Source organism: Fusarium fujikuroi, chromosome FFUJ_chr08 (genome assembly GCF_900079805.1).
Source record: "Fusarium fujikuroi IMI 58289 draft genome, chromosome FFUJ_chr08".
NCBI lineage: Eukaryota > Fungi > Ascomycota > Sordariomycetes > Hypocreales > Nectriaceae > Fusarium > Fusarium fujikuroi.
This window is the reverse complement of record NC_036629.1, coordinates 1,864,838-1,890,376: the sequence shown is the minus strand read 5'-3', so window position 1 is coordinate 1,890,376 and position 25,539 is coordinate 1,864,838. Positions and strand designations below refer to the sequence as shown.

Here is a 25,539-nt window from a genome sequence, read left to right as displayed (position 1 = left end):
GATGACTGCAACAAGAGAGAGTAGTAATGGGTACATAGTGATTGGAAAGTTACAGTTCATTGATGAACTCGCTCACTCTTCTTAGTGAGATTGTCTAGGGTAACGTGAGGAAGTTAAAGTTCATTATTTTCTTTATTCATTAACATAGGAATTATTTTATATGACGTTAAAGAGACGTTTCCGACCTAACCTCCGACCTTGCACTCTTATGATCCATATCCTTCATATGAACCAAGTATGTCTCATCATTGTCTCCATATTCCACCTCATATGTCCTATGACATTCAATGCCGACAGGGTCGACCCTTCTTTGTGATCGATCCGCTTGAGAAGTAGCATTTGTCCCAAGAGGAATACTGCGATTGTGAGTATTGCCAGGCGTTTGCTTGTTGCTCTTGCTGCCATAGTTATAGTAGCGTTGGGAAGTACCAAGAATCTTGGGGAACAGGCGGACGAGAAGAATTCGAAGGGAAGGCATGCAGGCGCAGATGATACCGACGTTGCCTTCGATGGTGGACCATTTTGATACAGCGAGGTATTCCCATGTCGCATTGGTGGTTTTGACGCCGGCTTGGACTGTGGCGTGAAGACGAAGAATGCTCATGATTGTGACACTTAAAAATGTTAGTGAGTCAAGAGTCCGAGGTGGCTAGGGATGAACTTACAAGATACCAACGCTGAACATCATGCCAACGCCGATCTTCTTTCGCCAATCCAAGTTTAGTGACTTGAGTTGAGATAAGGGAATGCCAAGAATCCAAAAGTCAAGGGCGATGTTGATAGCGGCATTGGACCAAGTAACCGCGTTGATATCAGCACATTTGCCTTCATGTTGTCCATCCCACTTCAGCCAGAAGTAGTTGATAGGTCGACACTGGAAGATGGCCACGAAGATAAACACCAGCCCAAAGACAACTGTGAAGGCAACAGTTCCCCAAAGCAACCTCCTGACATTCTGCGTCGGAAAGATTCTCAGGTAGAAGAACAGCATGGACAACTTCAGAAACGTTTGCAGTGAGAAGTACAGGATGGCCATGGTGTAGAAGAACATTCCAAAATGAGTGATCTGATCAGGTGTAACGGTCCAGATGTCGCGACCCATGCCGTTGGGAGCGAGACCACGAGAGTTGATGACTATGGAAGGAATGGCGACACACATTGTCAGTGCAATGAAGAGATCGTCAAGGCCGAGTGGGAGCTTCCAGTAGAGCTTTGTGCCAAATCTCTGAATGATGAAGATTCCTGTTATGATGGCCATGACTTCATTGAGGACTATGAATTGGGGTGAGTGGTCTCTGACAGGAGCGCCACATGCTGTGAGGGTAGCATTTTTCGTGACTACAAATGTAAGTTGGTGCACAATAAAAGACCAAGGTCAACATACCAAGAGACTGTGGAATTGTACATGCGCGCATGACGCAGCCTTCGATGTCTTGTTGTAGTGCGGTGTTAGTGCACATGCACTTCTGGTCTGTAAGTTCACATGTCGATCGCTCAACAGCCGACACGAAACAATTTGCCTAGGTCCCCATCAGTCACAACTCACCTGTGAAAATCATTTAGACAAAAAAAAAAAAAAGAAAACTACACAGCACATTCCGGTAACGCAGACAAAGCAGAAGCAGCAGCAGAAGAGGAAGACTCTTGCTGAGCAAAAGCCAACGGCAGAGCCGCAAGGCAAGCGAAAACAGCCCCACGCAGTAGCCGCATCATAAAAAGCAAGATGATGGAAAAACAGATGGATCTGGGGATTGGGTGGGAGAGGGTGGACTGATATGTAGTTGCAGGGCTAGACAAGATCTTCTGCAAGGGAACTTCAGCCCAGTTTTATGTCACTGCCCGAGCTGTGGTTCAGATTCGTGCGTTAGTTCCGCGGTCAGACCCGCACAGACTGATCTGATCCAGTGTTTCGAGTCAAGACAGACATGATAATGGGGGAAGGACAAGTCAAGAACAGGCTGAATACGATCAGAATAAGGTAAGCCAAGGCGGAAGAGAAGGTCCCAAGGAACCGGATCAGGATGAACTTAATAAGTTTGGTAGATGGCTCGCAGTGGATACGGCCTTATCATTGGGGACAAAAGGTCCATTACTTGGTGTCTGATATTGACAGGTTCGTTTACGGTGGCCGCGGAATGAAAGAGGGAGGTGTCACTACATCTGTAGTGGTGGGTGAAACGTGAAACCGTCAATCGGTGGTCAGAACTCTAAAACCGGCACTTGAGCCGATGATCTTTTGGCCTTTTCCGGAGCATTGTGCTATACCGCACTTTACAAGAAGCTGGTTTTCTACGACGATCTTTGGGCTTTGATGGTCAAAGCAAAAAGAACAGCGAAGATCACGTCTCGATATAGATTAAACATTTTCGATTCCCGAATCCTCCGAACCGGGGCCCGTAGATCATCCATCACGAGTCTCCTCTTCAAGAACCACTCTCTTAAAGACCTTACCTTTGCGCCCCTGCGATATTCACTAGACCCTCTTGGTGATGTATATCCGAGATCAAACCGTGGGATGGGTTCGCCTATTGCGCCACCGTTTGCCAAGAAGACTCACGCTCTCCATTTAGGAAAGTGACTCGTAGCCATTCTAGAAATAACTCAACGTTTATTCACCGTTTTGCGAGGTAAAGGGGGAGCTTTTTCTCTTTCTCGTCCCCTCTCGCTTCTGCTTCAAAGGGGGTCCGTGGTGTGGTGGAGAATGAGACGCAGAGACCCCTGGAGCTAGAGACGCTAACTATAATGGCATCGGACCTTTTTCCAAGCAAAGATTGGTGAGAGGGCTGTGGCGAGTTGGACTGACCAGATGATGGTTCGGGGTGCCAGCTGAGAAGGGCAACATATACCGTTGAGGTGCTGCGAGTATCATGCATCTATTAATTGGCGACCTCCTTGCTGAAACTCTCCCTGCGTGAGAATGTCTGCAGCGTGGTCTAGCCCTGTAACTGCGGGGGCCCCGTTGAAGATTCTGTCAAGAGTGGCGAATGTGGATGACCTCTTTGGCTTTGACTTTAAACTACTTGACTCAGAAGAAGATATCCATAGTTGAGCAAAATCCCCTCTCCTCTGATCCGCAATGTCATGTCATGTCAACCGATTTCTTTGCAAAGATCATCCACACGTGGCTATGACTGGGTTCGTCGATTGCCAAGGCGGTTGGATTCCGGCTGGAACAACCGGGATCAACATGGGTTTTTTCTTCTTTCATATTTAATCTCCGGCGCTTGGAACCCTTCTCTACCTCGGGTAAGTCGGCTATCAGAACCCCATATAGGTCCCCCTGGCATCTTAATGCACATCCCCCATGAGGGACCTGCCAAGAAGGGTTATTCGCGCGGGAGGGCAGCATGGCATCGCAGAGTCAAAGATGAACCAACAATCAACAAAGCTTGCTAGTGCGCGGTGAGAGCTGAAGGATCCAAAGCCTGCACTTCGTGGACTAGTTATCCATAGACAGATTAGGGGGCTTGTAAATGCTAAAATTCTCGTGAATAAATACTCATTCTGTCCCGCCTAACCACGCCACTTTGTCACTCATTCCGCTCCAAACTACCCTCAAAATGAAGTCCCTCCTCTCCTTGGCGCTTCTGCCTCTAGCACTTCTCATCGATAGCTCCAGCGCCACAAGCGCTAGCTGTCGTTGTCTTCCCAGCGACAAGTGCTGGCCCGCCGATAGCGTCTGGGCCAAGTTCAACACCACCGTCAATGGCGCTCTCATCAAGACTGTCCCCCTTGGCTCGCCATGCCACGACCCCAACTACGACGAGGCGGCTTGCGCTGCCGTCAAGGATGCGTGGAAGTGGCCCATGACACAGTAGGTTTTCCAACTTTCTAGCGCTGAACGCCACCAATTAACCCTAATTAGCATCGAGACTTCATCGTCGGTGATGCAGAATTGGTTCGCCAATCAGAGCTGTGACGCTTTCACAGCGGAGGAGAAACCCTGCACCCTTGGAAACTACGTTAGCTACGCCGTAAAGGTCTCGAATGCTCGCCAAGTAGCTGCCGCCGTTCAATTCGCAAGCTACTACAACATTCGGCTAGTCGTCCGAAACACGGCGCATGAGTACGTTTCAACCCCAGATTTAAGTTCGATAACCTTATTAACTCTATCGCTTTTAGCTACTTTGGTCGATCTACTGGTGCTGGCGGCCTCGCTATTTGGACTCATCATCTTAAGAATACTGAGGTCGTTCAATGGGCTGACAAGACTTACAACGGCCCTGCTTTCAAGCTTGGTGCTGGTATCCAGGGCTTCGACAGTGTCGAGTATGCCGACTCACAGGGACTTACCAGTGTCCCTGGTGAGTGCCCTACTGTAGGCCTTGCTGGCTTCACTCTGGGCGGTGGTCACTCCCCTCTCAGCTCCAGCTACGGTCTTGGTGCTGACAACACCCTCGAGTTTGAGGTTGTCACTGCTGCTGGTCGTATTGTTCGTGCCTCTGCCACTGAGAACAGTGACCTCTACTGGGCTCTCAGCGGCGGTGGCGGTGCCAGCTTTGGTATCGTCACCTCTATGACTGTTCGAGCTCACAAGACCACTACCATCGGTGGTGCCACTCTTACGCTCGTTGCTGGCACTGACAAGGATGTCTTCTACAATGCTGTCGCCAAGTTCCACGAGCTTCTGCCCGCCATGATTGATCACGACGCCACAGTCACTTACATCCTCACCAGCGCCTATCTCTCCATCAAGCCTGTCACCATTGCCAACTCTACTGGCGACTACGTCCGTGATGAGGTTCTCGCTCCTTTCACGGCCTACCTCTCCAAGGCTGGCCTCACGCCCACCGTCTCATACACCACCCTCAGCTTCCGTGACCACTACGAGCTCTACAACGGCCCTCTGCCCGGTGGCCACCTGGAGGCCTCTCAGTTCCAGTTCGGCGGTCGTCTTATTCCCAGATCTGTTCTTGAGACTGATAACGCCAATTTCATCAAGGTCCTGCGCAGCTTTGGTACCGCTGGTGTTCTCGTCGCTGGTAGCAGCGGCAAGTTTGAGGCCTACCCTGGCGTCTCCAACGGTGTCCCCTCCTACTGGCGTAAGGCCGCTATTTCCCTGCAGTTTGGAACTCTTTGGGACTCAACTCGCTGGTCTGACATGATCGCTGATCAGAAGAAGATCACCGAGGTCTACATGCCTCAGCTTAAGGCTGTTACTCCTGGAAGTGGCACCTACATGAACGAGGCTGACTTCAACGAGCCTGATTGGAAGAACGTTTTCTACGGTACAAACTGGAACCGCCTGAGCACCATCAAGAGGAAGTGGGATCCTAACTCCTTCTTCTATAACTTCAAGGGTGTTGGGAGCGAGGCTTGGACCGTGGCCAATGATGGTCGCATGTGCAGGGCGTAAGACTTGTAATGACTTCTTCTATTAGCACATATTTCAATTATATCATACAATACAGCATTCATAATCTGCATAGCATGGGGTATTAGCATTTCACGGGGTATATATTACTAGAATTCTTAACGACCTGTGTTTATACACCTTTATTCTCCACGTGACATGTTTCTGAACAGCATCCTTCGATGACAGTGAGGGTTGGTCAACGAATTAAAGATCTTGATGGTTAACCTAATACATTAAATCCGAATGTTGGCGTGCATTTCTAAGCAGGTATAGCACAGTCGTTGCAATATGTCGTAGCAACAGGTCAAGTTCAGCGCTTTCCATATGAATAAAGGAACAATCTATTGAAGTCTGAATATATATATCTCGAAAAGAATGAAGGAGATGTAAAGGTGAATGCAATCCTAGTCCGAACCCTATTCTATCCCATAAGCCACCACCTCTTCGCCAATGTGAAGTCAATATTCGTTAAAAGACGATGTGCCAATGCCTGACACCTCATATGCTAAGCCGTTTAGAAGCCACCGTTGGGGTTGGGGTTGGGAATGACCTTTCCACCCTGCTGAACTGGGGGGATGACCGACTTGACAGTCTCAGCGGCAAGCTCCTTGTGTCTACGGAGGCTGAAGTCCTGGTTATCAAAGTTCTGGTTGATTACACCAACCATGCCATTTTGGCAGTGGTTACCCATCTGCTGAGCACAGTAGTACCAGATGGGCTTGGAGTCCTCAACCACAATCTGGAAGACATCAGGAGCCTGGCCCTCCTGGGTAGGGAAATTGAAGCCGGCGAAGAAACCGCTGCCGTCGGCGAGAGGCTCGCAGGGCTCACCGAAGCTGGACTGGGCGACGGTGTGGTTCTTGGGAAGGAAGTGCCACTCGACAACGTCGCCGACTTCAGCGACGACGTTGTCGGGGTCGAAGCGAAGACCGCCGAGGCCGGCGTTGACGGAGTGGGTTACTCCGGTAAGAGTGACGGTCTTGTCAGGGGTTGAGCGGACAGTCTTGGAGGCGGGTGCTGCGGAGACAGTGGCAGCGAGGAGAAGAGTAGCGGAGACGATCTTGGAGAACATTTTGATGGATTGTGAGTTATGAAGTTGAAATTGAAGTGAAAGTTGAAGTCTTTGAGCAGTGTGAAAGTGTGAGTTGTTTGGTTGTTAGTGTTGTTGTGATGGTGATGAGAGTATTGCCAGTAGACCGGATCTCTCATCCATTATATAGACATTTGAATCTATCAGCAATCTATTTGAGATTTTTCCAAGTCATCACCACCATCATCATCATCATAGTGTAACTCATCTCTCTGTGCCACCGCCTCAGCTGGGAATAGCAACCAGCGGTCCAACTCAGCCTTCACCGGAAGAGCTCCCCTCCGAGACCTGTCAACCCAGGATTATCTCTGTTCCCATTGGTCAAAATATGTTTCTAGCATGGCTGAGCGGAGCTGACTGTTTCTCGGCATTTAGTGAGCTGTAAGCGCAGTTTACACTAGCCCCCAAAGACTGCGCCTCAACGTGGAATGAATGATGAGATTCTTATTTTTATCTGAGTAAGAGCTTTGCTATTGGCCGGAGCATGGAAGTGCTTTTTTGACAGGCTGCTTATGTTTCAAGTCATAGGATTTGTTTGTGCGATGCTAGTGCTTGTCAAGTCGGAGAAGCTTACTTTGCATGGTGATGCCTGTGTTGCCGACTATCCGAGTACCATGCTTTCCATTTTTTCTGTCAAGGCAGTGGATTAAAATTGGAAGACACCCTGATTGAACAGGCTCGGCCGCTTCGGCTTTGACGACATCCGGCGCTATAACTGTCAAAGCTTTCTACACTGTCAGGCATTACAATCTCACTCAGCGGTGTCCTTGCCATCATAGCGCCAAGCTCCTGGAATGCCCACGATGCTCAATAAGCCAAAAACTACCCCAAAGGAAGGTGAAATCTCCAGACACTCACTCAAGTACCAAAAATCGGAACGTGGCGATCACGCTGGGACACATCGCATGGAATCAACAATTCTGGTTAGGTGGCTCGGCCCCCATATTATTAGCATCAGACCAAAAAACGCAAAGCTTTTGACCCAATGAGGATGTATCTCTGTAATGCGCGACATATGCGTGCCGGCAGTGACCAAAGTCCTTTCTCAGCATAAGTGCAGTTGTCAGTTGGACAGGCGGACTTGACGCGTCTGTCAGCATTCTTGCATACCTGTTGTACTCTAGAAAGCTGCAACTATTTGCTTGGGACCACAGGGAAATATTCGTGACTCGGCTTCCGCATTATGAAAAAGAAAAAAGAAGATCCGCACGTGAACCGAAGAGGGCTGTCATTTACCTGTCTCATAGCAAACTTAGCAAATCGTGGGCCTGGCTATAATCGGTTATGATCATTTCATTCCAAATCAGCGGTGGAGGGCGATATGAGTCTCCGGATTTGGCCTTGGTGCCAAGTTTAGGTCAATCATGACCGCTAGGACTCAGCCTCATTGTCAACGTTTGAACGTCATACGTGTAATGCATAATACATCCATCCACCATATCATAATAACCCCGCATTTAATCATCTAGCTCCAACTCACCAAGGCCGTGGATTACTGAATAAACTGGTTGTCTAAATTTACTCGTCTGCGTTGTTGTTAACGCGCCTCCCCTGCAGGATTATGGTCCCTAGGACTCTTCCTAGCCCTGCAAGGATGATACCATGCGACTTCGATAATAGCTCACTCGCTCTGCCAATCTGCGGGAAGACTTGATGTAGACATAACTATATTTACCCAAGTAAAAGCGTCAAACATTTGTCCGATACTAGTGTTGAGCCCCCATAAGTTTCCGAAGATATGTTCCCCGCCCACGAAGGTTCCTTCGTGTCTGGTAGTATGTTGTCTCCTTTGAGGGCGGAGACTGGGATGATAGAAGTGCTATAATCGATTAGTCTCGCGTGCTTATGATCGAAAAGTTAGCTCATACCGATCCTCCAAGTTTGCTGCTCTGAATACATGAACTACGTCTTTAAACGTCTGTTCATACCAATTGGTAGAGTCCCTGTACGCCAGTAATGAGTCAAGGCTTATTTTCAAAGTTCAGGAACTAGTGCGCTTACATTTTGTTCACTGCTATAATGAGTTTCTTTCGTGGCTGAATCTCACCACTCAACAAAAGGCGCCCTAGCTTTTCGGCCGACGAGTTCCAGCTTGATGAATCAGAGCCATCGACCACCCAAATGGTATAATCAGGTTCTTGAAGTTCTGTAGATAGTGTTAGTCTGCAAGGAAAATGAGATTCTTTGGGACACGTACTCTGAACGGTCACCAATCCTGATGGCGCGTAGAAGGATTGAACATAACCCTTTTTCTCATAAAAAGGCACTATTTCATTGAAACTTTTGATACCCTCGCCCTCCAACTCTCCCAATTGCGGCAGCCCGAGTCCGCACTCATCAGGGTTAGCATTCGTTGGATGATCCAGAGTATTGGTTTAAAGGGGCCTACCTTGTATATGAGGCTTCCGATAAGGGTCTTCTTGCCGGCATTGCCATTGCCAATGACGGTAAGTGATATTCCTGTTGCCATGATAGTATAATCAATTCAATATATTTATTTAATGATAATGGTCTGCTGGCGCGATATGAGAAAACCTCAGCGGGGTTGAAAGAAAATTGCCTAATCAACTTTGCCTTCACGTGACGGTGGAGAGTGGAATCTCCAGAATTTTAACCTTTTCGCCCCCAATGGAGGATAAGAGAGATAACGCAATCAAAATGAAGAGAGAAACAAGGGAGGGGAAAAGCTCAAGATTCTCTAGGTAAACATTTGAGCATGATAGACTTTCGTCCCGTGTAGTCTCGTATTTTCTGCTGATAAAAGGCTGAGTACATGTATCAGCAAGTATGTTGACATCACGCCAAGATCGAGGCATTTACTAGTTTACACGGATAGGGCATTTGTGTCTGTTACCACCAGTGGTTGAGCTATTGTCCCCGTAGGCTTAAAGTCGGTCAAGTTTCTGTTGTAGTATAGCCAATAAATCAAGACCGTCCGCTCTATCATCTCGACCCTACACGTCACCGAAAACCCATATTTTGTTTCAGAGGAGGTGACAGTATCTCGCAGCAATGCATCTCAGTGTTCAGCTGTTGGTCCCCTTGACAGGGGCTTTGCAGCGGCCCGTCAACTTTTCCGTTGAGGAGGGTCTGATACCAAAATCAGCTCATCTACAACCAACATTTGTATCTTCCTATCTGGTCTGCAGTGTACAGACTCCAGAGAAGAGCATCAAACCCTCTCCATGATGAAGCACGTCCATCGCTTCAAGGCCCGTGTTCTCAAGCGATCAGACTTGCCTAGTGGCTCCGCGCTTGAGACCCAGAGCCAGTCTGCTTCGGTTGCTTTACCGGGATCAGCGGAACACCCCGCAGAAAAGAATGGTCTGTTCAAATTGGCCGAAAGCAAACCAGCGTCGGATCTGTCTGGAACCACCAGTTTTCCAGTTGACATTGTTGCAGTCCATGGCCTTAACGGGGATGCCTTCTCAACATGGACCCATAAACCAACCGGCATTCTGTGGCTTCGGGATCTTCTTCCTAGTCATTTACCTGGATGTCGCGTTTACACTTATGGCTACCCATCCAAGATATTCTCTCAGTCGTCGGAACGTGTTCAGGAGTATGCCCTGAACCTTCTAATCTTGCTGAGGGACATCCGCGGGGATTCGGAAAATGTACTTGCCTTACTCCTCTACGCGAACTCCAATCTAACACTAAAAACAGGCAAAACGCTCTGTCGTCTTCATATGCCACAGTCTCGGTGGTATTGTCTTTAAACAGGTACGTAAGCTTGTGCAATGTCGAAATGAAGCGTACAGGCCTATAAGACTAGCTGACTCTTTCCAGGCACTTGTGACTGCTCATCAAGATAACCACTTATATGGTGAGGTGTTGAACTCAATCATAGGTGTCGTGTTTCTAGGGACTCCCCACCGTGGCAGCACTGCTGCAAATCTTGGCAGCGTTTGCGGTGCAATTGTCAACACGTTTTGGTCTACCGCGTCTGCCGGAGTTGGACCTCGAACAGTGAGGACGGATCTCCTAAACAATTTGATCTACGACTCAGATGCGCTTCAAGACTTGGCCATGTCGGCACGTGTTCGTCTCGGAAGCATCTCTGTAGTTTCGTGTTTCGAGACCGAGCCAACCCCTCCGCTGTCTTCTTTAGTGAGTGGATTTGTTGTAGCGCATAACCGCCATTAGCAATTAGTTCCTGCGGCTGGCTTTTGCATTCTTATTATTTTTGAAAATAACTCACACGGTGAACAGATCGTGAGCCGAGCATCTGCCACACTATCACTCCCTAATGAGGAACCTATTCCCATGTCCGAGGATCATAAGACAATCTGTCGGTTCTCTGGCGAAACAGAAAGCTATCTCAAGATAGCAAGAGCCATTCGAAGAATTGTCTTGCAGTCATCGAATAGTAGTCCGGCACTCAAGCGTGTTAGCACCCATTCGTCTACTCTTGGTACGTAGTTTAATACTCTTTTCTTTACCAAGCCTTCTTAACCAGGACTTCAGTTCTCAGTGACTTGGAAAGAACTTGTATGACTCTTCTCAACGACCATGATGTCACAAAAGACGTGGAACCGCCCCCCAAACCAGTGCCCGGGACATGCCAGTGGATTCGCGGCCATCAGTTGTTCATCGCATGGCTTGAAAAGAGCAGCAATGCTCTCCTCTGGCTAACAGGACATCCAGGCTGCGGAAAGACGATGCTGTCTTACTCATTGGCCCAATATTTTGAGGATGCCCGTACCAAGTCCCGCAACGTTCTGATCTACTTGTGCCAAAATAAGAATAAGCAGACAGACGGCAGAGCAGTGCTTATTGGTCTTATTCTCCAAATTATTGATCGCCATCGCTCACTAATTCGTCATATCCGTGCCGCCTTCGAGAAGCAAGGGTCAAGTATCGTTCAATCTTTCGCCTCGCTCTGGCGCATCTTTCTGAAAGTAACCACGGATCCAAAAATAGGGCCCATCTATGTTATTCTGGATGCCCTGGACGAATGCGAGAAGGTTTCGTGTCACCAGCTGCTCATCTCGATAGCTGAAATGCTCGCCGAACCACCTCAGTCGATTAAGGGCGATAGTCATATCAAGTTTCTCATTACCAGCCGTCCATTTCTTTATCAATCTTATGCGAACAGCCAGAAGGCCCTCCAGTCTCAGATCTCAATTGATGACGGCCAAACAGGCTACACCGAGGACCTCCAGACTTTTATACAGCAGCGCATCCATGAGATCTCTCTCAACAGACAATTCTCAAGTGAGATCAAGGACTTTTTATGCCAAGCCATAACTTCCAAAGCTGATAGAACGTTTCTGTGGATTCATATGGTTCTCGCTTCAATCGAGAAGAGTCTTCTTACTTCAAGAAAAGAGTTCCAGAAGATCATTGCAGGTATTCCAGAGGGCCTCGCCGAGATATACCATCGATATATTTCTGCTATTCCTGAGGATCATGTAGAGGATGCGTCGAAACTACTCAACCTCCTGTTGGCATGCTCAAGACCTCTATCCCTTAACGAGCTCAACATCGCTTTTACAATGGAACCTCAACATACTACTGCTGAGGACATCATGCAGGATACCCATAACTCCATCGCTCATACTGTGCAGGGCATCTTAGGTTCACTGGCCAGAGTTACTGGACAACAAGTTTCTTTAGTTCACCAATCGTTGAAGGAATTTCTCCTAGATCAGGACCCTGAGAAAGCGAAAGACTCTTCTACTATCCGTCTCATAAACGCCCAAAAATCCGCTCTCCAGTTGGCAACTGTTTGTATACAATACCTTCTTCTTGATGATTTCGCGATTAACTTCTTTCCGACACGCGACTCGCCAACTACCGCTGTTGCAGAAGACACGGATTTTTTGGTTGAATTGCCGATGGGGGATTTCAAAGGGGACTTTTGGGAACAAGGAGATCTCGATCTCGAATCTGACGTGCTATTTCGGGAGCCAGATGCACAGCATCCCAATATCTGCGACTCTGTGGTCTCAGACTACCCTTTCTACACATACGCGTGTCTACATTGGGCAGAGCACTTCTCTATGTGCGAAGAGAGTGCGCCTGATGACCTCCAAGATGCTGCCAAGTCACTTCTAGACAACAACACAGCGAATTGCCGAAATTGGCTAAGCTTCTACGGCGTGCGAGCTTCAACATTGATAGAAAGCGACCTCGCTGATTTGGATCCTCTTATTGTCGCATCGCAATTCAATTTGTCTACAGCACTGGATGATATAATACGTACGAATGGACCTGACCAAGATACAATGAACCAGAGCCTTTACTGGGTATCACGACTTGGCCATCATCCGCATTGTGCCTTCTCTTCTTGCTGCTGGCGCCGATCCTAATGCTAGGCTTATTGAAGGGCAGACAGCGCTTACAGTTGCGTCTGAGCATGGTAGAATATCATGCGTTAAGGCTTTACTAGTAGACATTCGAACCAACGTAAACGAGCCAGGGAGGGCAGGGAGGACTGCTCTGTCGTTTGCATGTGGGGTCGGGCATGACGGTATCGTCAAGGAACTTCTGAAACAAAGGCTCTGCAACGCTGGTCAGCCTGACAACGCTGGAGCCACATCTTTCTTCTGGGCTGTTGGTGGAGGCCACCACTCGATCATGTCAACTCTAGCAAGGCTTCACAGTATTAACATCAACCACATGGACAAGACTGGGCGCACAGCAGTATCATGGGCTGCTGGGGATGATATGGCTGACACGCTGATCAGACTGCTGAAGCTTCCTGGTATCAATATCAATGCCAAAGACAACAAGGGGAGATCTCCTCTCTCATGGGCAGCAGGCAATGGCTGTGTTGGGGTTATTGAGGTCCTTCTGGCGCACCCAAAACTCGACAAGGCGAGCATCGATAACGACAAGCGAAACGCGATATCTTGGGCAAGTGCCCGCGGCCACTATGAAGTTCTTGTTAAGCTACTCAAAGCAGGCTGTCCAGGAGTTGACGCCGAAGACATCGATGCTTGGACGCCGCTGGCATGGGCTATTCAAACCGATTCACCCGATACAGTCCAAGCTCTTGTCAGCGATGGAAAAGTTCAACTTGAACGACCTGATGGCGGTGGAAGAACTGCGTTGTCATGGGCTGTGGAGTATGGGCATGTAGAGGTTGTCAAGGTACTCCTACGGGCAGGTGCGGACCCTTGTACGAAAGATGTGAGGGGGAAAACCCCATCGATGATTGCCAAAGAATTTGTGAGAGATAATATTTTGAGGGAGCTTGAGGCATATGGAGCGTATTGATATGACAGAGTTCTAACATGGATAGTTTATTTTTTATCTTGGAACGAGTCTGAAAGCAGACGCAACACAATGCCGACTGCTGCCAGCCGGAATCTGTCTGGTATCGGATATCGATCCGAGATTTCTGATGATTGTTCCTCTAAGGCTTGGATATTCTCACAAGTCAGAAAAGCTAAGTGCCATAAGCTGAATATGGCTGATATCTGCCACATACGACCATAGCTCGTAGAAAATACGGGATCCCGTCCGCTCTCCCATAGTCAAGCTGCGAAGCGCTGGATTAGTAGTTGGGTCGGTGACGACCAGCGAATCCCCGGTGTTGTATGTTTTTTTGGTGTTGAAACTAATTTTTGCTGTCCCCACGATATCCACCTTAGCCGGCTCTCTTGATTCAAACCACCACTACAAGAAACAAACAACAACAGTAAGAACTGGGCCTTGGAGATTAACCCTTTATCTCAAATAAATCTACTGTAAGGACTTTTGACTTTCATGTTGCCGAGATTCCTCGACATACTTAATCAAGGCAAGTATTACAAATGCCCTCGGTTATTACGTCAAAGCCTGCTGCTTACTGAGATACTCTGGTTGTGATCATCCTGGGTCTGTTTACGTCGTATGAGCGTCGGCGTCTTTGAAATTTAATGTTGCTTGCCTCTGGAAACGGCAAGATGATCTCGAACATGAAGCCCCGCACTTCCATGTGACTTGGTGAGCACATTACCACCCAATGCTAGCCACTAATGCAGAACGTCTCAAGCACTTACTTTGCCATGTCATCCCCTTCAAGTCCAGCTTCACAAGGTTCGGCTATTCTGGAAGTACTGGGGCATGAACATCGGAATATGCTCGAAAGAGCTGTGAGGAATGTTTTGAGCACAGAGGTAGCCGAGCTCGTGTATGCCCAAATTCTTGATGGACTTCCCACTGAAAAGTCTCTGAGAGACAGTTCTGACTATATCCGAGATCATCCTGTTCATAGCCTTCAGCATGCCGAGATCTGTCCCGGATATATAGACAAAGCCCGCGAGTTCATGAAACAGTTTGACCCATCACAACTACAGTTAGACTCGAAGGTGCGTTTTGACCTGGGAACCGTCAATAACCTTCAGTATGTAAGCTCACACTTGTTCAGACTATAAAAGCATTCGCAGATACAGTGCCTGTGTCAGAAACGTTCAGCCTTCGGCTAATCGAAATCGTTGCCGTCACTTGTCATCAGATTGGCGCTTTTTTCTTTAGCCTCGATGATGGCGCTCACAAGCACAAATTATATGAAGATTGGAGACAAAGTGTACTGGAAGAAAAGGAACGTGGAGTTAAGTCACGTCGATACTATGATCCTCCTCCCATCGCCTTTTGTCATCGAGCATACCGATATCCTGAGCAATATCCAAAAGGTCCTGCCGATGTTGCTGGCTATTGGGCTGAGTCAAAGATCCTCGGTGGCGTCATTGTGTTCGATCGCGGCGAGACTGAACAGGAGGTATGATATTTTGGCTCCTCATGATATAAACCAAGAGCTGACGAGTGTTTCGCCTGGAACAGTGCAATGCCATGTGGATCCATGGTGACTTGATCAGAGGCCCCAGAACTCTTTATCCACCGACCCAAGAGCAATTCGATGCCTTGGTCAAGTTCCTCACTACCCCATTCGAAGAAAACTTAACTTGTCCATTTCCTATCCATGGAGCAAGCGTTAATAGACCACGATGGCATCCATATCACGCATTTGCATACTATCACATATTCCGAGATAAGTATGAGAGGAGACTCCCGCCAAACCCGCCACAGCCAGGCTGCGTTGAGGACGGGATGGACTGGCCAGAACTTGACGATCGGCGACTTCTTCTCCTGGGGGGGTTTTCTAGCCCTCAAGGCGAGCCGTACGTCAATGATGATGAATACGCTGCGGCCACAGAAAGAATTAAAAACATCACGCCCTCTTCGCCCCTTTGGCGACCATCTGAGATATAAACCGAGGCTTGAAGCGGCATTCATTGAATGTCAAGAGGCAAACGTGGGATCCATATTATGGTCTCGAGGTGGTATAACGGAACTTGGAGCATCGTAATGAATGGGTGACTAGGTCTGATCTACGCAGCTAAAGGAATTCATTCGCTTCGTTATTGTAACAACTTTAGAGGCAAACTGGTTCAAGAGTAATCAAGTTCATCACAAGCTACTCTCAAGATGATAAGCAAGCGAATATCATCATAAATGGGTTCTCCGTGCTGATTTGTGCTCTCAGTCACAAACTACAAATATAAAACGTATCTGGCTGATAGCCTTCGCGTAGCTTCTACCAGCTACATCCACATGCACCGGGCAGAATACAGTTCTTCCACAGCCATAGTGAACTACTTGTGCCAAGGTCCTTCCATCTATTGTATTTAACCCATACCCTGAATCTTCTAGTCGCACCGGTCCAACATCATTCACTGCTCCTTATATGGTGGCTTAGCCGCTTGTCATGCCTCCAGCGAAAAGTGTAGTCGCCGTAGGAATCACCATCCAAACTGAATCGGCCATGCACCCACGAGTTTCTTATCCGGATTTGCTAGTGTGGACCGAGCGGAGCATACGAGTAATATGCCTCTCTGAATGAATGACCGCAGCTAGTAACGCGTTGAGGAAATCGGCTACAAATGAGCTTAATCGTAGGTAGTAGTGCTAGGACGCCCGATGCTCATCATTGCATGAGGCTGAGATACTCCTTTGGCTCCTCCGAAGGACCCGGGCGCAAGGTTCTCGTTTCGGGCCGGAAGCTGTACGAAGGGCCGGAGAAATACAGAGACAGTTGGATCGTCTCAATTTAATAGGACGGAGCACACTGTAAGTGGTGGATGATTTATGAAACAGAAACCTTGTAAACAGCCGTGCTTTGCCTATTTAGGCAAATTCGGATAGTCTCTGCCGAAGTCTCCAGGATTGATCAGGAGATGCGTGAAAGTATATAAGGTGATGAAATGTCCTTTCCTCTCATCGAAAGTCTTGCCAATCATTGATTGCTTCGCTGTCTGTTTGGATACAAGGCACGGTCAAGATGAAGGTGGCTGTGTTGACCCTCTTTATGACCGCTGTGTCGGCAGCTTCACTGCCTGTAAGTCTCACGACCATCAGCAGTAGACACTACTAATCTTTGAGGTTAGAGCTATCGATTTGTCGGAAGAGTGAACCCGGCGACCAAGCAGCTCACTTGGCCGAGCACCGGAGTTGCCTTCACTTTCAAGGGAACTACCGCTAGTATCAAGATCGACGGTATCACCGGCACATCAAGCGCAGATCTGATTATCGACGGTGGCAGTCCGATCCTCATTAAAAATATAGAGGGAACGTCGATCTCGACTCCAAAGCTCACAAAGGGTACCCATACCGTTGAACTTCGCAAGCGGTCCGAAGCATCTTTCGGTGTCTTCCGGGTTACAGGCGTTAACACGGATGGCCAACTGGTCGAGAACGTAGCACCAAAGCGCAAGATTGAGATCATTGGAGACTCCATCACCGTTGGCTACGGTCTTGATGGCGTTAATCCTTGTGTCGACTCAGCTGTTCTGCAGGACAACAGCAAGACATATGGTGCTGTTGCAGCGAGGGCTTTGAAGGCGGATTATAGTGTCGTTGCGTGGAGTGGCAAGGGTCTTATCCGCAACTATGCCCAGAACCCTCCTGATACTTCACCAACGATGCCAGTTCTCTACACGCGATACGGAGCCAACGATGCCGACAACAGCTTCACGTTTCCCAGTTCGTGGGTTCCCGACGCTGTTGTGATCAACCTTGGCACGAATGACTTTAGTTACCTCAACGTGCGCCAGCCAGTCAACCCAGCAGACCTGACTAAAGCTCTGGTTAAGTTGGTCAAGAGTATACAACCACACTACCCGAAGGCTCAGTTCTTCTTTGTGTCCTCTCCGCTCCTCAGCGATTACTACCCTACCGCGGCTGATGCGCAGAAGTCCACACATGTCAAAGTACTCAAGGATGCTATGCAGCAGCTGGCTGGTGTCAAGACCCATCTGGTTGATTGGCCTACTCAGGGTTCTGATTCAGGATGTGACTATCACCCAAATGCTGCTACGCAGGCCAAAGGCGGTGCGCTCCTCGAGGCCTCAATCAAGGCAGCTCTAGGATGGTGAAGTCGAGATACGGTATTAGAGAAATTCTGAATAAAGCAAGCTTCTGTAAAGTCTGAATGGGTTCAAATGCGACGAGAAGTATTCTTGAATGATGATAAACGCAATTTAAACAGCTTCTATTTGACAGATTGTAAACTACGGAGTACCGAGGAGAGGAAATCCACATCTAATACCCTAACTTGCCGGGTTACTTGTCAAACCAATTTTATGAAGGGTCGATTTCCATGAGAGCTGCTAAAGTGTGTGAACTTCGTTTGTTTTAGGTGACAAACCAGCATTCGCCATTGCACTCAGCTGTCGACTGATCATATTGTTGATACCAGCGATATCTTGCCCAAATGAGATTTCGGCCGCCAAAAGGGCTTATACATCACTACTCGCGTTAGCATCCCTGACCGCTTTCAGGAAGGGTACCATTTTATCGCGGTGGTCAAAGAGATCAGATATTCGGCTTTGGAGGATCTCGAAACGGGTCATGTGAAGGTCATCGACTTCGATTTGACCAAAGTCCTCTCTTTGAGCATATACGAAGGCCTGCCAGGCAATCCAAGTGGCCAGTATAGCATGAAAGGTTACACTTATCAATTTATCCTGCGGCTTGAAGGCCCTTTCTTTAGACCGGCAATAAAAAGAGCTCCTTTCAAAGCCCGGCCCCAACGAATTCCTCAAATGTTCTTGCACTTGCCTGGATTAAACAACTGCCTGCTTCCATTAAATACCTAGATATTATGAAGGCCGTAGAAACGTATCCAATTGACGCCTGAATTCACCAACCGTCTATTCCTTGCGGGAAAAGTTCGTTCATTCCGGAGCACACTGGGAACTCGCTTCGATTGATCTGAATTTGTAAGCTCGTGGAGATTGCCATGATAACGCTCCATTTCCCAGATCTAGTGTCTTTTCTAGACCCAACTATGACCTTATCACCGCTTATCATTCAACGATCGCAAATACTCATCCCCATTCTTATCTCCATTAGAGTGGACCGCCGTTACATCGTCCAAACATTGACGTCGGTACCAAGGACCGGGTTTCTCAAGCTGCAAGCCTGTCGATTCGTCGGGTCGTCAAAAACGTCACATCAACTCAATCTTGCGCCTGTAATCGGTATCAGTCCACAATATTTGCCAAGATTCCCAGAGACTAAAGAATATGGTCCTTGTCTATGGAGAATGCCGAGGTGGCGTAGGTGTCATCTATGGAGCCAAGACACCAGACCAAGGCCGGTATTGGTCTCTGCAGACCGTTCCGGTTTCTTGGAACCCTGTATAGGATGACATATCAGACTCTGATATCGGCGGTTTGTCTATGTACAATGGTTTAAGTATCTAAAACCTCGCAAACCCCTGAAGACATAAGACACACCTTCCGAACTTCGCGATATACTGCACCATGGGCGATATCATCGATGCCGGAGCTTCTTCCAAGCTCTTCACTCCTCTTGACATTGGAAATGGAAAAGTCCATCTCAAGCACCGCATTATCCATGCACCTCTGACTAGAAATCGGGGAACTCCGGTGAACACTGAGTCTACGCCTGAGAAGCCCAACCGACTCTGGGTTCCTAATGACCTGATGGTCGAATACTATTCTCAACGAGCAACCGATGGTGGCCTCATTATTTCTGAGGGCCTTCCACCCTCACTTGAGGGTAACGGAATGCCAGGCGTTCCAGGTATTTTCCTACCTGAACAGGTAGAAGGCTGGAAGAAGGTTGTTTCTGCTGTCCATTCCAAAGGAGGCTATATGTATGCCCAGCTTTGGCACTCCGGTCGCGCCAACATTCCCCAATTGACGGGGACTCCTACTCTGGCCCCCTCGGCAACACCATGGGATGACCCTCACGAGACCTTCGCATATCCTCCACCTCACAGTACCACGCCCGTTAAGATTGCAGACTATCCGCCCATCGAGATGACCGTGGATAAGATCAAGAGTACTATCAGTGACTACGTCAATGCCGCAAAGAATGCCATTGAAGCTGGTTTCGACGGTGTCGAAGTCCACGGTGGAAACGGATACCTTGTCGAGCAATTTCTCTCGTCAAACATCAACAAACGAACGGACCACTATGGCGGTTCCGAAGAGAAAAGATGTAACTTTGCAATTGAACTGATGGAGGAACTAGCCAATGCGATTGGCCAAGAGAACCTGGCTATTCGTCTAACCCCTTTTGGCCTGTTTAACCAGGCCCGTGGCGAGAAGCGCGTCGAAACCTGGAGCCACCTATGTCGTGAACTGAAGTCCCGCTTGCCCAAGCTTTCATATGTTAGTTTCGTTGAGCCAAGATATGAGCAGATCTTCTCGGAGGAGGAGAAGCAGAAGTTCTTGGGCTCTTGGGGTTTACCTACCGTTGATCTGTCGCTGTTCCGTTCCATCTTTGGGGATACGCCATTCTTTTCCGCTGGTGGATTCAATGACGTTACCTCATGGGGTGTCGTCGAGAGTGGAAAGTATGATGGTCTGTTGTATGGAAGGTATTTTATCAGTAACCCTGACTTGGTGGAGAGATTGAGGAATGGATGGCCGTTGCAGGCGTATGATCGAAAGACGTTTTATGGGCCCTTTGAGGACAATGCCGTTGGATATACGGATTATCAATTCTACAAAAAGGAGTAGATGTCAAGTCACATGTATTCTCATCATGCTACCTACGAATACAAGTTTGGATACATAGATGTAGACCATGAATGATCTATGATGATAAAGCATGAGTCTTAGCGCCAAGCAAGATCCCTATCGCCCCGAGACAATGGAGCTTCCAACACCCGAGTCCGTTGGTGTTAGGGGCCTTTTATCATCATCCTGCCACTCAGTGCTCTCACTTCCGTTTCCACTAGTCTTTGAGCTCTGCCGATGCAGAGGCAAAGACAGGTTCTTTTTCCCTCCTGTTTTGTAACGCTTCACAAACCTAGACAAGCGCGACCCTGAAGAAACGTGCGACGCTACCTCGCTTGTGTCCAAATAGTCAGGTGAGGTCTGCTGCGGTGTTGATGGTGGGGTGATGGAAATCTGTGGTTGAAGCGTGCTTGGTGCCGCACTGCTCTGGGCGTCTGTGTTTGCTTCTGGTGTCTTTTTGGGCTCTTTGTTTATCGGCAGTTCTATAATGTCAACTTCGCTTTCATCCTCGACTGTGGCACGTCTGTCTGGCACAGCAGGTGCTTGAGTTTGAGAATTTGTTGTTGCCACAAGTGGGGGTACTTCAACTCTATGTTTTTGTTGGAACAGAGATAGCGGTTTATAGAAAGTCGAGGTAAAGGTACGTCTCTGTCGCATGCTTCTCAGTTGAAGAGTCGTAGTAGCCAGCTCTTTAATCATTGACTTCCTGAAGTTAGCAATGAAACCCAGAGTTAATAAAGAAATAACTTACCCATGTCGAGCTAGGGTCCAAAAAAACACGTCCTTCGTCTCTTCCCTTGACCACCAATCCAAGTTGTTGTAAAGCTTCGAAGCTGGCCCATTCTTCTCCGATAGCCACGTACTCTTCCTTCATGGCTCTCTCATCGGTCTCCTTCGCTGGGTAGAGCTGAGGCAAGTACCCAGAATGAAGGAACTGCAAGAAAACGGGCTGTTCATTGATGAACCAGGTTTCACCGAGGTCTAATTCGTCAGCAATTTCACCTGTTAAGAGTCTGCGTTATAACGTACCATTGCCTCGTATATAAACAAGCTTCAAACTTCTTCCTTTCATCAACGTATGCGCTAGATCTAATCCGTGAGGATTTCTAGCAGATTTATCACCAATAAGTGCACCCATAATCGCTTTTCCTGGGTAACCCTTTTCAGACATGAAAGCATCGCAGTCCCAGATTGGCTCATCTCCTTGCCTCATGATACCTAAGTTAACAGACGTGAGGTCAAGCTTGGGGGTCATTGGCCCAGCCTCATAGTCTGCAGAGTCTGCAGAGTCTGTTTGTGGCAGAACAACAAAACCAGGTCTCTGGAACTTTGATCTCACTGGTTTTGTCTCTGTAGCTGGGTTCTGTGACTGGGTTGATGGGGGCGAATATGTCTCTCCAGGTGGTGGTGGTGGGAAAGGGTATCTATGGGAGGAGTTTGATGCACCAGGCATCCAGCTTGTCTGGTCTGAAGATCCGTGAGACGGTGCATAAGGATTTCGAGCCTGAGCGTATGGCTGGCCATAGCCACCATTCGGGTATGGCATAGTTGGTTCTGCTGATACTGGTGAAGAGCCATTATTTCGTGGTGGTGCATTTGTATATCCAAAGGGACGACCCGAAGTTTGTGTTGGTCTGAGTATCCTGCGTCCACGAGGATCAAACTCCGGCTTATTGTTGTACTTGATCTCTTCTTTTAGGAACCTATTGCGAGCTGATCTTGCTTCCTATCCAAGCCTTAGCATATCTATACACTCTCAGTACTTGAGGGCCGCTTACTCTTCTCCAGGTTGTATCTGGGTCCTCAGATCCGTAGAGCGAATCTTCACTGTCGGAGCTGTCACTTTCTCCAAATGCCTTGCTCCTATCGGCCTGATTATCCGGTTTCCCCTTCTCAACCTCGCTTTCGCTCAGTGATGTCCAAGCCAAAAGCAGGCGATTAACGATCCTTCCCGGTTCTTGTGGATTGGAGTTCTTGAATCTCACTCTCTCCCGAGGGCCCTCATTGTTTTCAGAGTCATAGTTTTCATCATCATACAAATCATCCGAATGTTGATGTCGGTACCGCACTTCTGTCTTTTCTTCGCTTCCAATGTCTCTCAGATGTGAGCTCTGATCTCGTTTACCTTTTACTGGCATCTCGTTGAGAAATACAAGGTTGTATAGAAATGTAGCTGCATCGCCGCGTCGGTGGAAATCAGGCCCAAATTGCGCAATGCTACGACTGGACAGTGGATCAAACCCCGACCTTCCGCGACGTCGGGACACTCTGTCCTCGTCTTCAGATGAGATGCCTTCCTCATCTTTATCATCAATCGCAGGTACGGTGTAGCGTCTTTCTGGCAGTACAGGGTCCTTTACACTTAGCGCAAGTGCTGAATGGACCTCTTCTTTCTCAGTCGCAGAAAGAAATGCGTTGTCTTCATTCTTGCTTTGACCGTAGAGCTCCTCTGTTCTTACGTGTCCGGGGATCTCAGACTCACGCACGGGACTTGGTAGTCTTTTGCTTGTGCGAACTGGGGGACTTGGTGCTCTTTCTTGAGGAGGGTCTGGGATTGGTTTCGATTCATCATTCTGAAACGAGGCTTGACCAGCCAGGACAAGGCTTTCGGCTTGGGCCTTGAATCGGTTTTCTACTTTCTTTTGTGTTGATAGACGGCTGGAAAGGTCAGGATCATTGTCCCAATTGCCGGATGAGTACTTACCCGCTGGTGGACTTGACGAGAACAGCCGCTGAAAGAATGGCAATCTGCAAAGTCAATGTGACCTTATGCTTATCAATGTCGGAAAGCAGTCTCGAAGCCTTGAGCCATTTGACCCTCCGCAACATGCTCTCATCAGCCACCATCTTGTCAATTTCTTCCTGCGTCACCTGGATGTTCTTGACAACATGTCGAACAGAATCGCAGAACTGTGGCTTTGCATAAGATTGCCCTGTTCTGATGATGTCGTGTAAGTGCTCAAGAGTGGAGGTCAAGCCAGACATCTCAATCGCAACCAATTGGATCTCCTTGGGTGCGTTCTTTATTGTCTTGAAAAGCTTGAAAAGAGTGTTTGAGAGTTGAGCGCCGGCTGACGCTATGCCAGCGATACTGGCTATAATTGACAGGGGGTCCATAGCTAGTGATTACCGTTCAGCTATCGCACAATTGAGAGGAAAGAAGCAAAGGAAACTGAATTGAGGCTGTAATCTTATGTCGAAGGCTTTTGAGGACTAAACTTGGTTGTGGATTGCCTTACGGCTGCCTCTAGAGGCTGTGCACCCTTGTCTTGCATCACCTCATGCATGTAAGACTGCCTGCAGGTAGCCTAACTTGCCTAGGGGAGGAAAGGAAACTTAGGATCTTGACCCTAAGCGATAAGAATGCTTAGATGAATCTAGTCTAAACTTAGGGGACTCTTTACTAAGTTTATTTTAATAATCTATATCAAGGTGTTTTCTTGCCCCCCTGAGGCCTAGCAATCATGGCTACGCTTCACTCAATTGGGTTCTGCAGTTCCAGATTGAAACAATTTCCTTTGGGAAAAGAGAAAACTGTAAGATAGCCTGTCTCGGCTGGAGGGAAGGGAAATATTGTGATCTGTCATATGGCAACCTGGCTATCGACTATGTGTTTGGTGTTGAAGGGGGTTTGCAGATCGTCGTTATTACAAATGCTTCAAGTTTAGTGTCTTATATCAACGACTATCCATCTTCGTCCGGAAATGACTGCTCAACGTGCGACTTTCCGGGACCTTTCAGGTCATTGGGTGAGACAGGGCTTAGTTCGTGCAACGCGCCACATGTATCATGTTTTCACTTTTGCAACCAACACAGTAAGGGAGAGCGGTGAGAAGACTCATCAATGAGGGGAAATGAGTGGCCAGTATGAGGCATCCTTTCGTTTTCGTATCTTCTTGAGCCTTGCGTGCTTCCTCGCTCGTTCTTCCTTACTTATCCTTGGATGCCATACCACTCGACCCATGCTTCTTCCCCCAGTTCCTAACTTTGGCATCCATATCCCACCGAATAAACACCATGACGATCATCACAACCCAACTCAGCAATGTATTTGCGAAGCCAGTCCAAAATCCACCCCGTATAGCACCCCCCATGACAGTAGTCATGACGAGTCTAATAATAGTACTCGTTGCAATAAGCTCCTCTCCCCTCTCCAATCCCGCAATTGCACGACGAGCACATTCATCCGGTGTGAGGATCTGGTCACCCTCCTCAAGCGCTTTCGTAACATCCGTCTTGACCTTGTTCTCATCGTCCAGTGACTTGGTTGGCATTGTAGCCGGGAAGACAGTGTGGATGCGCACGCGAGGCTCATTGGGATGAGCTCCTGCATACAAGTTCATCTCTTGTGAAAGAGAGTCTGATAGTGATCGGATGGCCGCTTTGGAGGGTGAGTAAGGTGTGAAACCTGCAAAACTGTATAACGAAACAAAAGAGCCCGTGAAGATGATGTGACGAGACGCCAGTGTCTTGACTTCCATGGTCTTCTTCGCAGGACCGTCGATAGCAGGCTTCAGCCACGCATTGAGCGTAGCATGGGCCATGTACGCACTCGAGAAATAATTACTGTCCATCATAGTCTGAAGCTGCTCAACCGGTGTATCAACGAACAACGTCGGATGCGCGCTTCCACTGCAACACCAGACGATATCCGGTGGGCTGTTATCATTCCAGGTGGTGACTGCTGCAATTACACGAGAGCATTCCGAAGCTTTGGTGACGTCGGCTGCGAGTGAGAAGAAGCGCTGAGATGAAGATTGGGCAGATGCTTCGACTTCAGTGAGGGCTTTTTTCAAGACGTTTGTGTCACGGGCGACTATAGCGACGTTCGCGCCTTTGGAAGAGAGTTGGCGCGCTGCTGCTAAGCCGAGACCTCTGGAACCGCCTGTAATTAAGACTGTCTGCAAACTGTTAGTGAGCGGGGGCAGCTGTTCGGAGGGAATGCAACGACATACTCTACCTTGAACAGGGAATTCATCTCGAGACAAAAAAGAGCCCATTGTCTAAATAGGCTTGGCAAATGAATGCAAATTGACCTGGACAATTATCGCAAACAAAAAGGAGTCCTTCAGACGCGTCGAAGTTGTCAGCATTTAAATAGTGATCCACAT

The 25,539-nt window shown here is 48.2% G+C and overlaps 10 protein-coding genes and 1 non-coding gene; 6 read left to right on the top strand and 5 right to left on the bottom strand.

The window, feature by feature from the left end:
* Positions 1–166: 166 nt before the first annotated feature.
* FFUJ_12410 (related to integral membrane protein PTH11) lies at positions 167–1,710 on the bottom strand (the record flags this gene model as incomplete). XM_023582013.1 has 4 exons in its annotated part: positions 167–614; positions 666–1,338; positions 1,385–1,471; positions 1,596–1,710. The coding sequence occupies 4 exons, from the start codon at positions 1,708–1,710 to the stop codon at positions 167–169; spliced, it is 1,323 nt and encodes a 440-aa protein (XP_023434610.1).
* Positions 1,711–3,560: 1,850 nt separating this feature from the next.
* On the top strand, positions 3,561–5,356 carry FFUJ_12409 (probable isoamyl alcohol oxidase; the record flags this gene model as incomplete). XM_023582012.1 has 3 exons in its annotated part: positions 3,561–3,814; positions 3,866–4,066; positions 4,123–5,356. 3 exons carry the CDS (start codon positions 3,561–3,563, stop codon positions 5,354–5,356), a joined length of 1,689 nt encoding a protein of 562 aa, XP_023434609.1.
* A 514-nt stretch (positions 5,357–5,870) lies between these two features.
* FFUJ_12408 (uncharacterized protein) lies at positions 5,871–6,428 on the bottom strand (the record flags this gene model as incomplete). Its single annotated transcript, XM_023582011.1, has 1 exon — positions 5,871–6,428. One exon carries the CDS (start codon positions 6,426–6,428, stop codon positions 5,871–5,873), a length of 558 nt encoding a protein of 185 aa, XP_023434608.1.
* A 1,689-nt stretch (positions 6,429–8,117) lies between these two features.
* FFUJ_12407 (uncharacterized protein) lies at positions 8,118–8,916 on the bottom strand (the record flags this gene model as incomplete). XM_023582010.1 has 5 exons in its annotated part: positions 8,118–8,265; positions 8,315–8,389; positions 8,448–8,592; positions 8,644–8,779; positions 8,836–8,916. The coding sequence occupies 5 exons, from the start codon at positions 8,914–8,916 to the stop codon at positions 8,118–8,120; spliced, it is 585 nt and encodes a 194-aa protein (XP_023434607.1).
* Positions 8,917–9,634: 718 nt separating this feature from the next.
* On the top strand, positions 9,635–13,670 carry FFUJ_12406 (uncharacterized protein; the record flags this gene model as incomplete). XM_023582009.1 has 6 exons in its annotated part: positions 9,635–10,063; positions 10,113–10,169; positions 10,236–10,556; positions 10,659–10,860; positions 10,914–12,624; positions 12,686–13,670. 6 exons carry the CDS (start codon positions 9,635–9,637, stop codon positions 13,668–13,670), a joined length of 3,705 nt encoding a protein of 1,234 aa, XP_023435166.1.
* A 211-nt stretch (positions 13,671–13,881) lies between these two features.
* Positions 13,882–13,997, top strand: FFUJ_r15. The gene has a single exon (XR_002792817.1). It is a non-coding gene; the product is annotated as a ribosomal RNA (ribosomal RNA).
* A 446-nt stretch (positions 13,998–14,443) lies between these two features.
* FFUJ_12405 (uncharacterized protein) lies at positions 14,444–15,647 on the top strand (the record flags this gene model as incomplete). XM_023582008.1 has 3 exons in its annotated part: positions 14,444–14,746; positions 14,806–15,156; positions 15,219–15,647. The coding sequence occupies 3 exons, from the start codon at positions 14,444–14,446 to the stop codon at positions 15,645–15,647; spliced, it is 1,083 nt and encodes a 360-aa protein (XP_023434606.1).
* Positions 15,648–16,716: 1,069 nt separating this feature from the next.
* Positions 16,717–17,809, top strand: FFUJ_12404 (related to lipase/acylhydrolase; the record flags this gene model as incomplete). XM_023582007.1 has 2 exons in its annotated part: positions 16,717–16,773; positions 16,823–17,809. The coding sequence occupies 2 exons, from the start codon at positions 16,717–16,719 to the stop codon at positions 17,807–17,809; spliced, it is 1,044 nt and encodes a 347-aa protein (XP_023434605.1).
* Positions 17,810–19,201: 1,392 nt separating this feature from the next.
* Positions 19,202–20,428, top strand: FFUJ_12403 (related to OYE2-NADPH dehydrogenase (old yellow enzyme); the record flags this gene model as incomplete). The annotated part of the gene is made up of 1 exon (XM_023582004.1): positions 19,202–20,428. One exon carries the CDS (start codon positions 19,202–19,204, stop codon positions 20,426–20,428), a length of 1,227 nt encoding a protein of 408 aa, XP_023434604.1.
* Positions 20,429–20,545: 117 nt separating this feature from the next.
* On the bottom strand, positions 20,546–23,545 carry FFUJ_12402 (uncharacterized protein; the record flags this gene model as incomplete). XM_023582003.1 has 5 exons in its annotated part: positions 20,546–21,130; positions 21,180–21,409; positions 21,458–22,154; positions 22,207–23,086; positions 23,133–23,545. The coding sequence occupies 5 exons, from the start codon at positions 23,543–23,545 to the stop codon at positions 20,546–20,548; spliced, it is 2,805 nt and encodes a 934-aa protein (XP_023434603.1).
* Positions 23,546–24,357: 812 nt separating this feature from the next.
* FFUJ_12401 (related to 3-ketosphinganine reductase) lies at positions 24,358–25,428 on the bottom strand (the record flags this gene model as incomplete). XM_023582002.1 has 2 exons in its annotated part: positions 24,358–25,329; positions 25,384–25,428. The coding sequence occupies 2 exons, from the start codon at positions 25,426–25,428 to the stop codon at positions 24,358–24,360; spliced, it is 1,017 nt and encodes a 338-aa protein (XP_023434602.1).
* Positions 25,429–25,539: the final 111 nt, after the last annotated feature.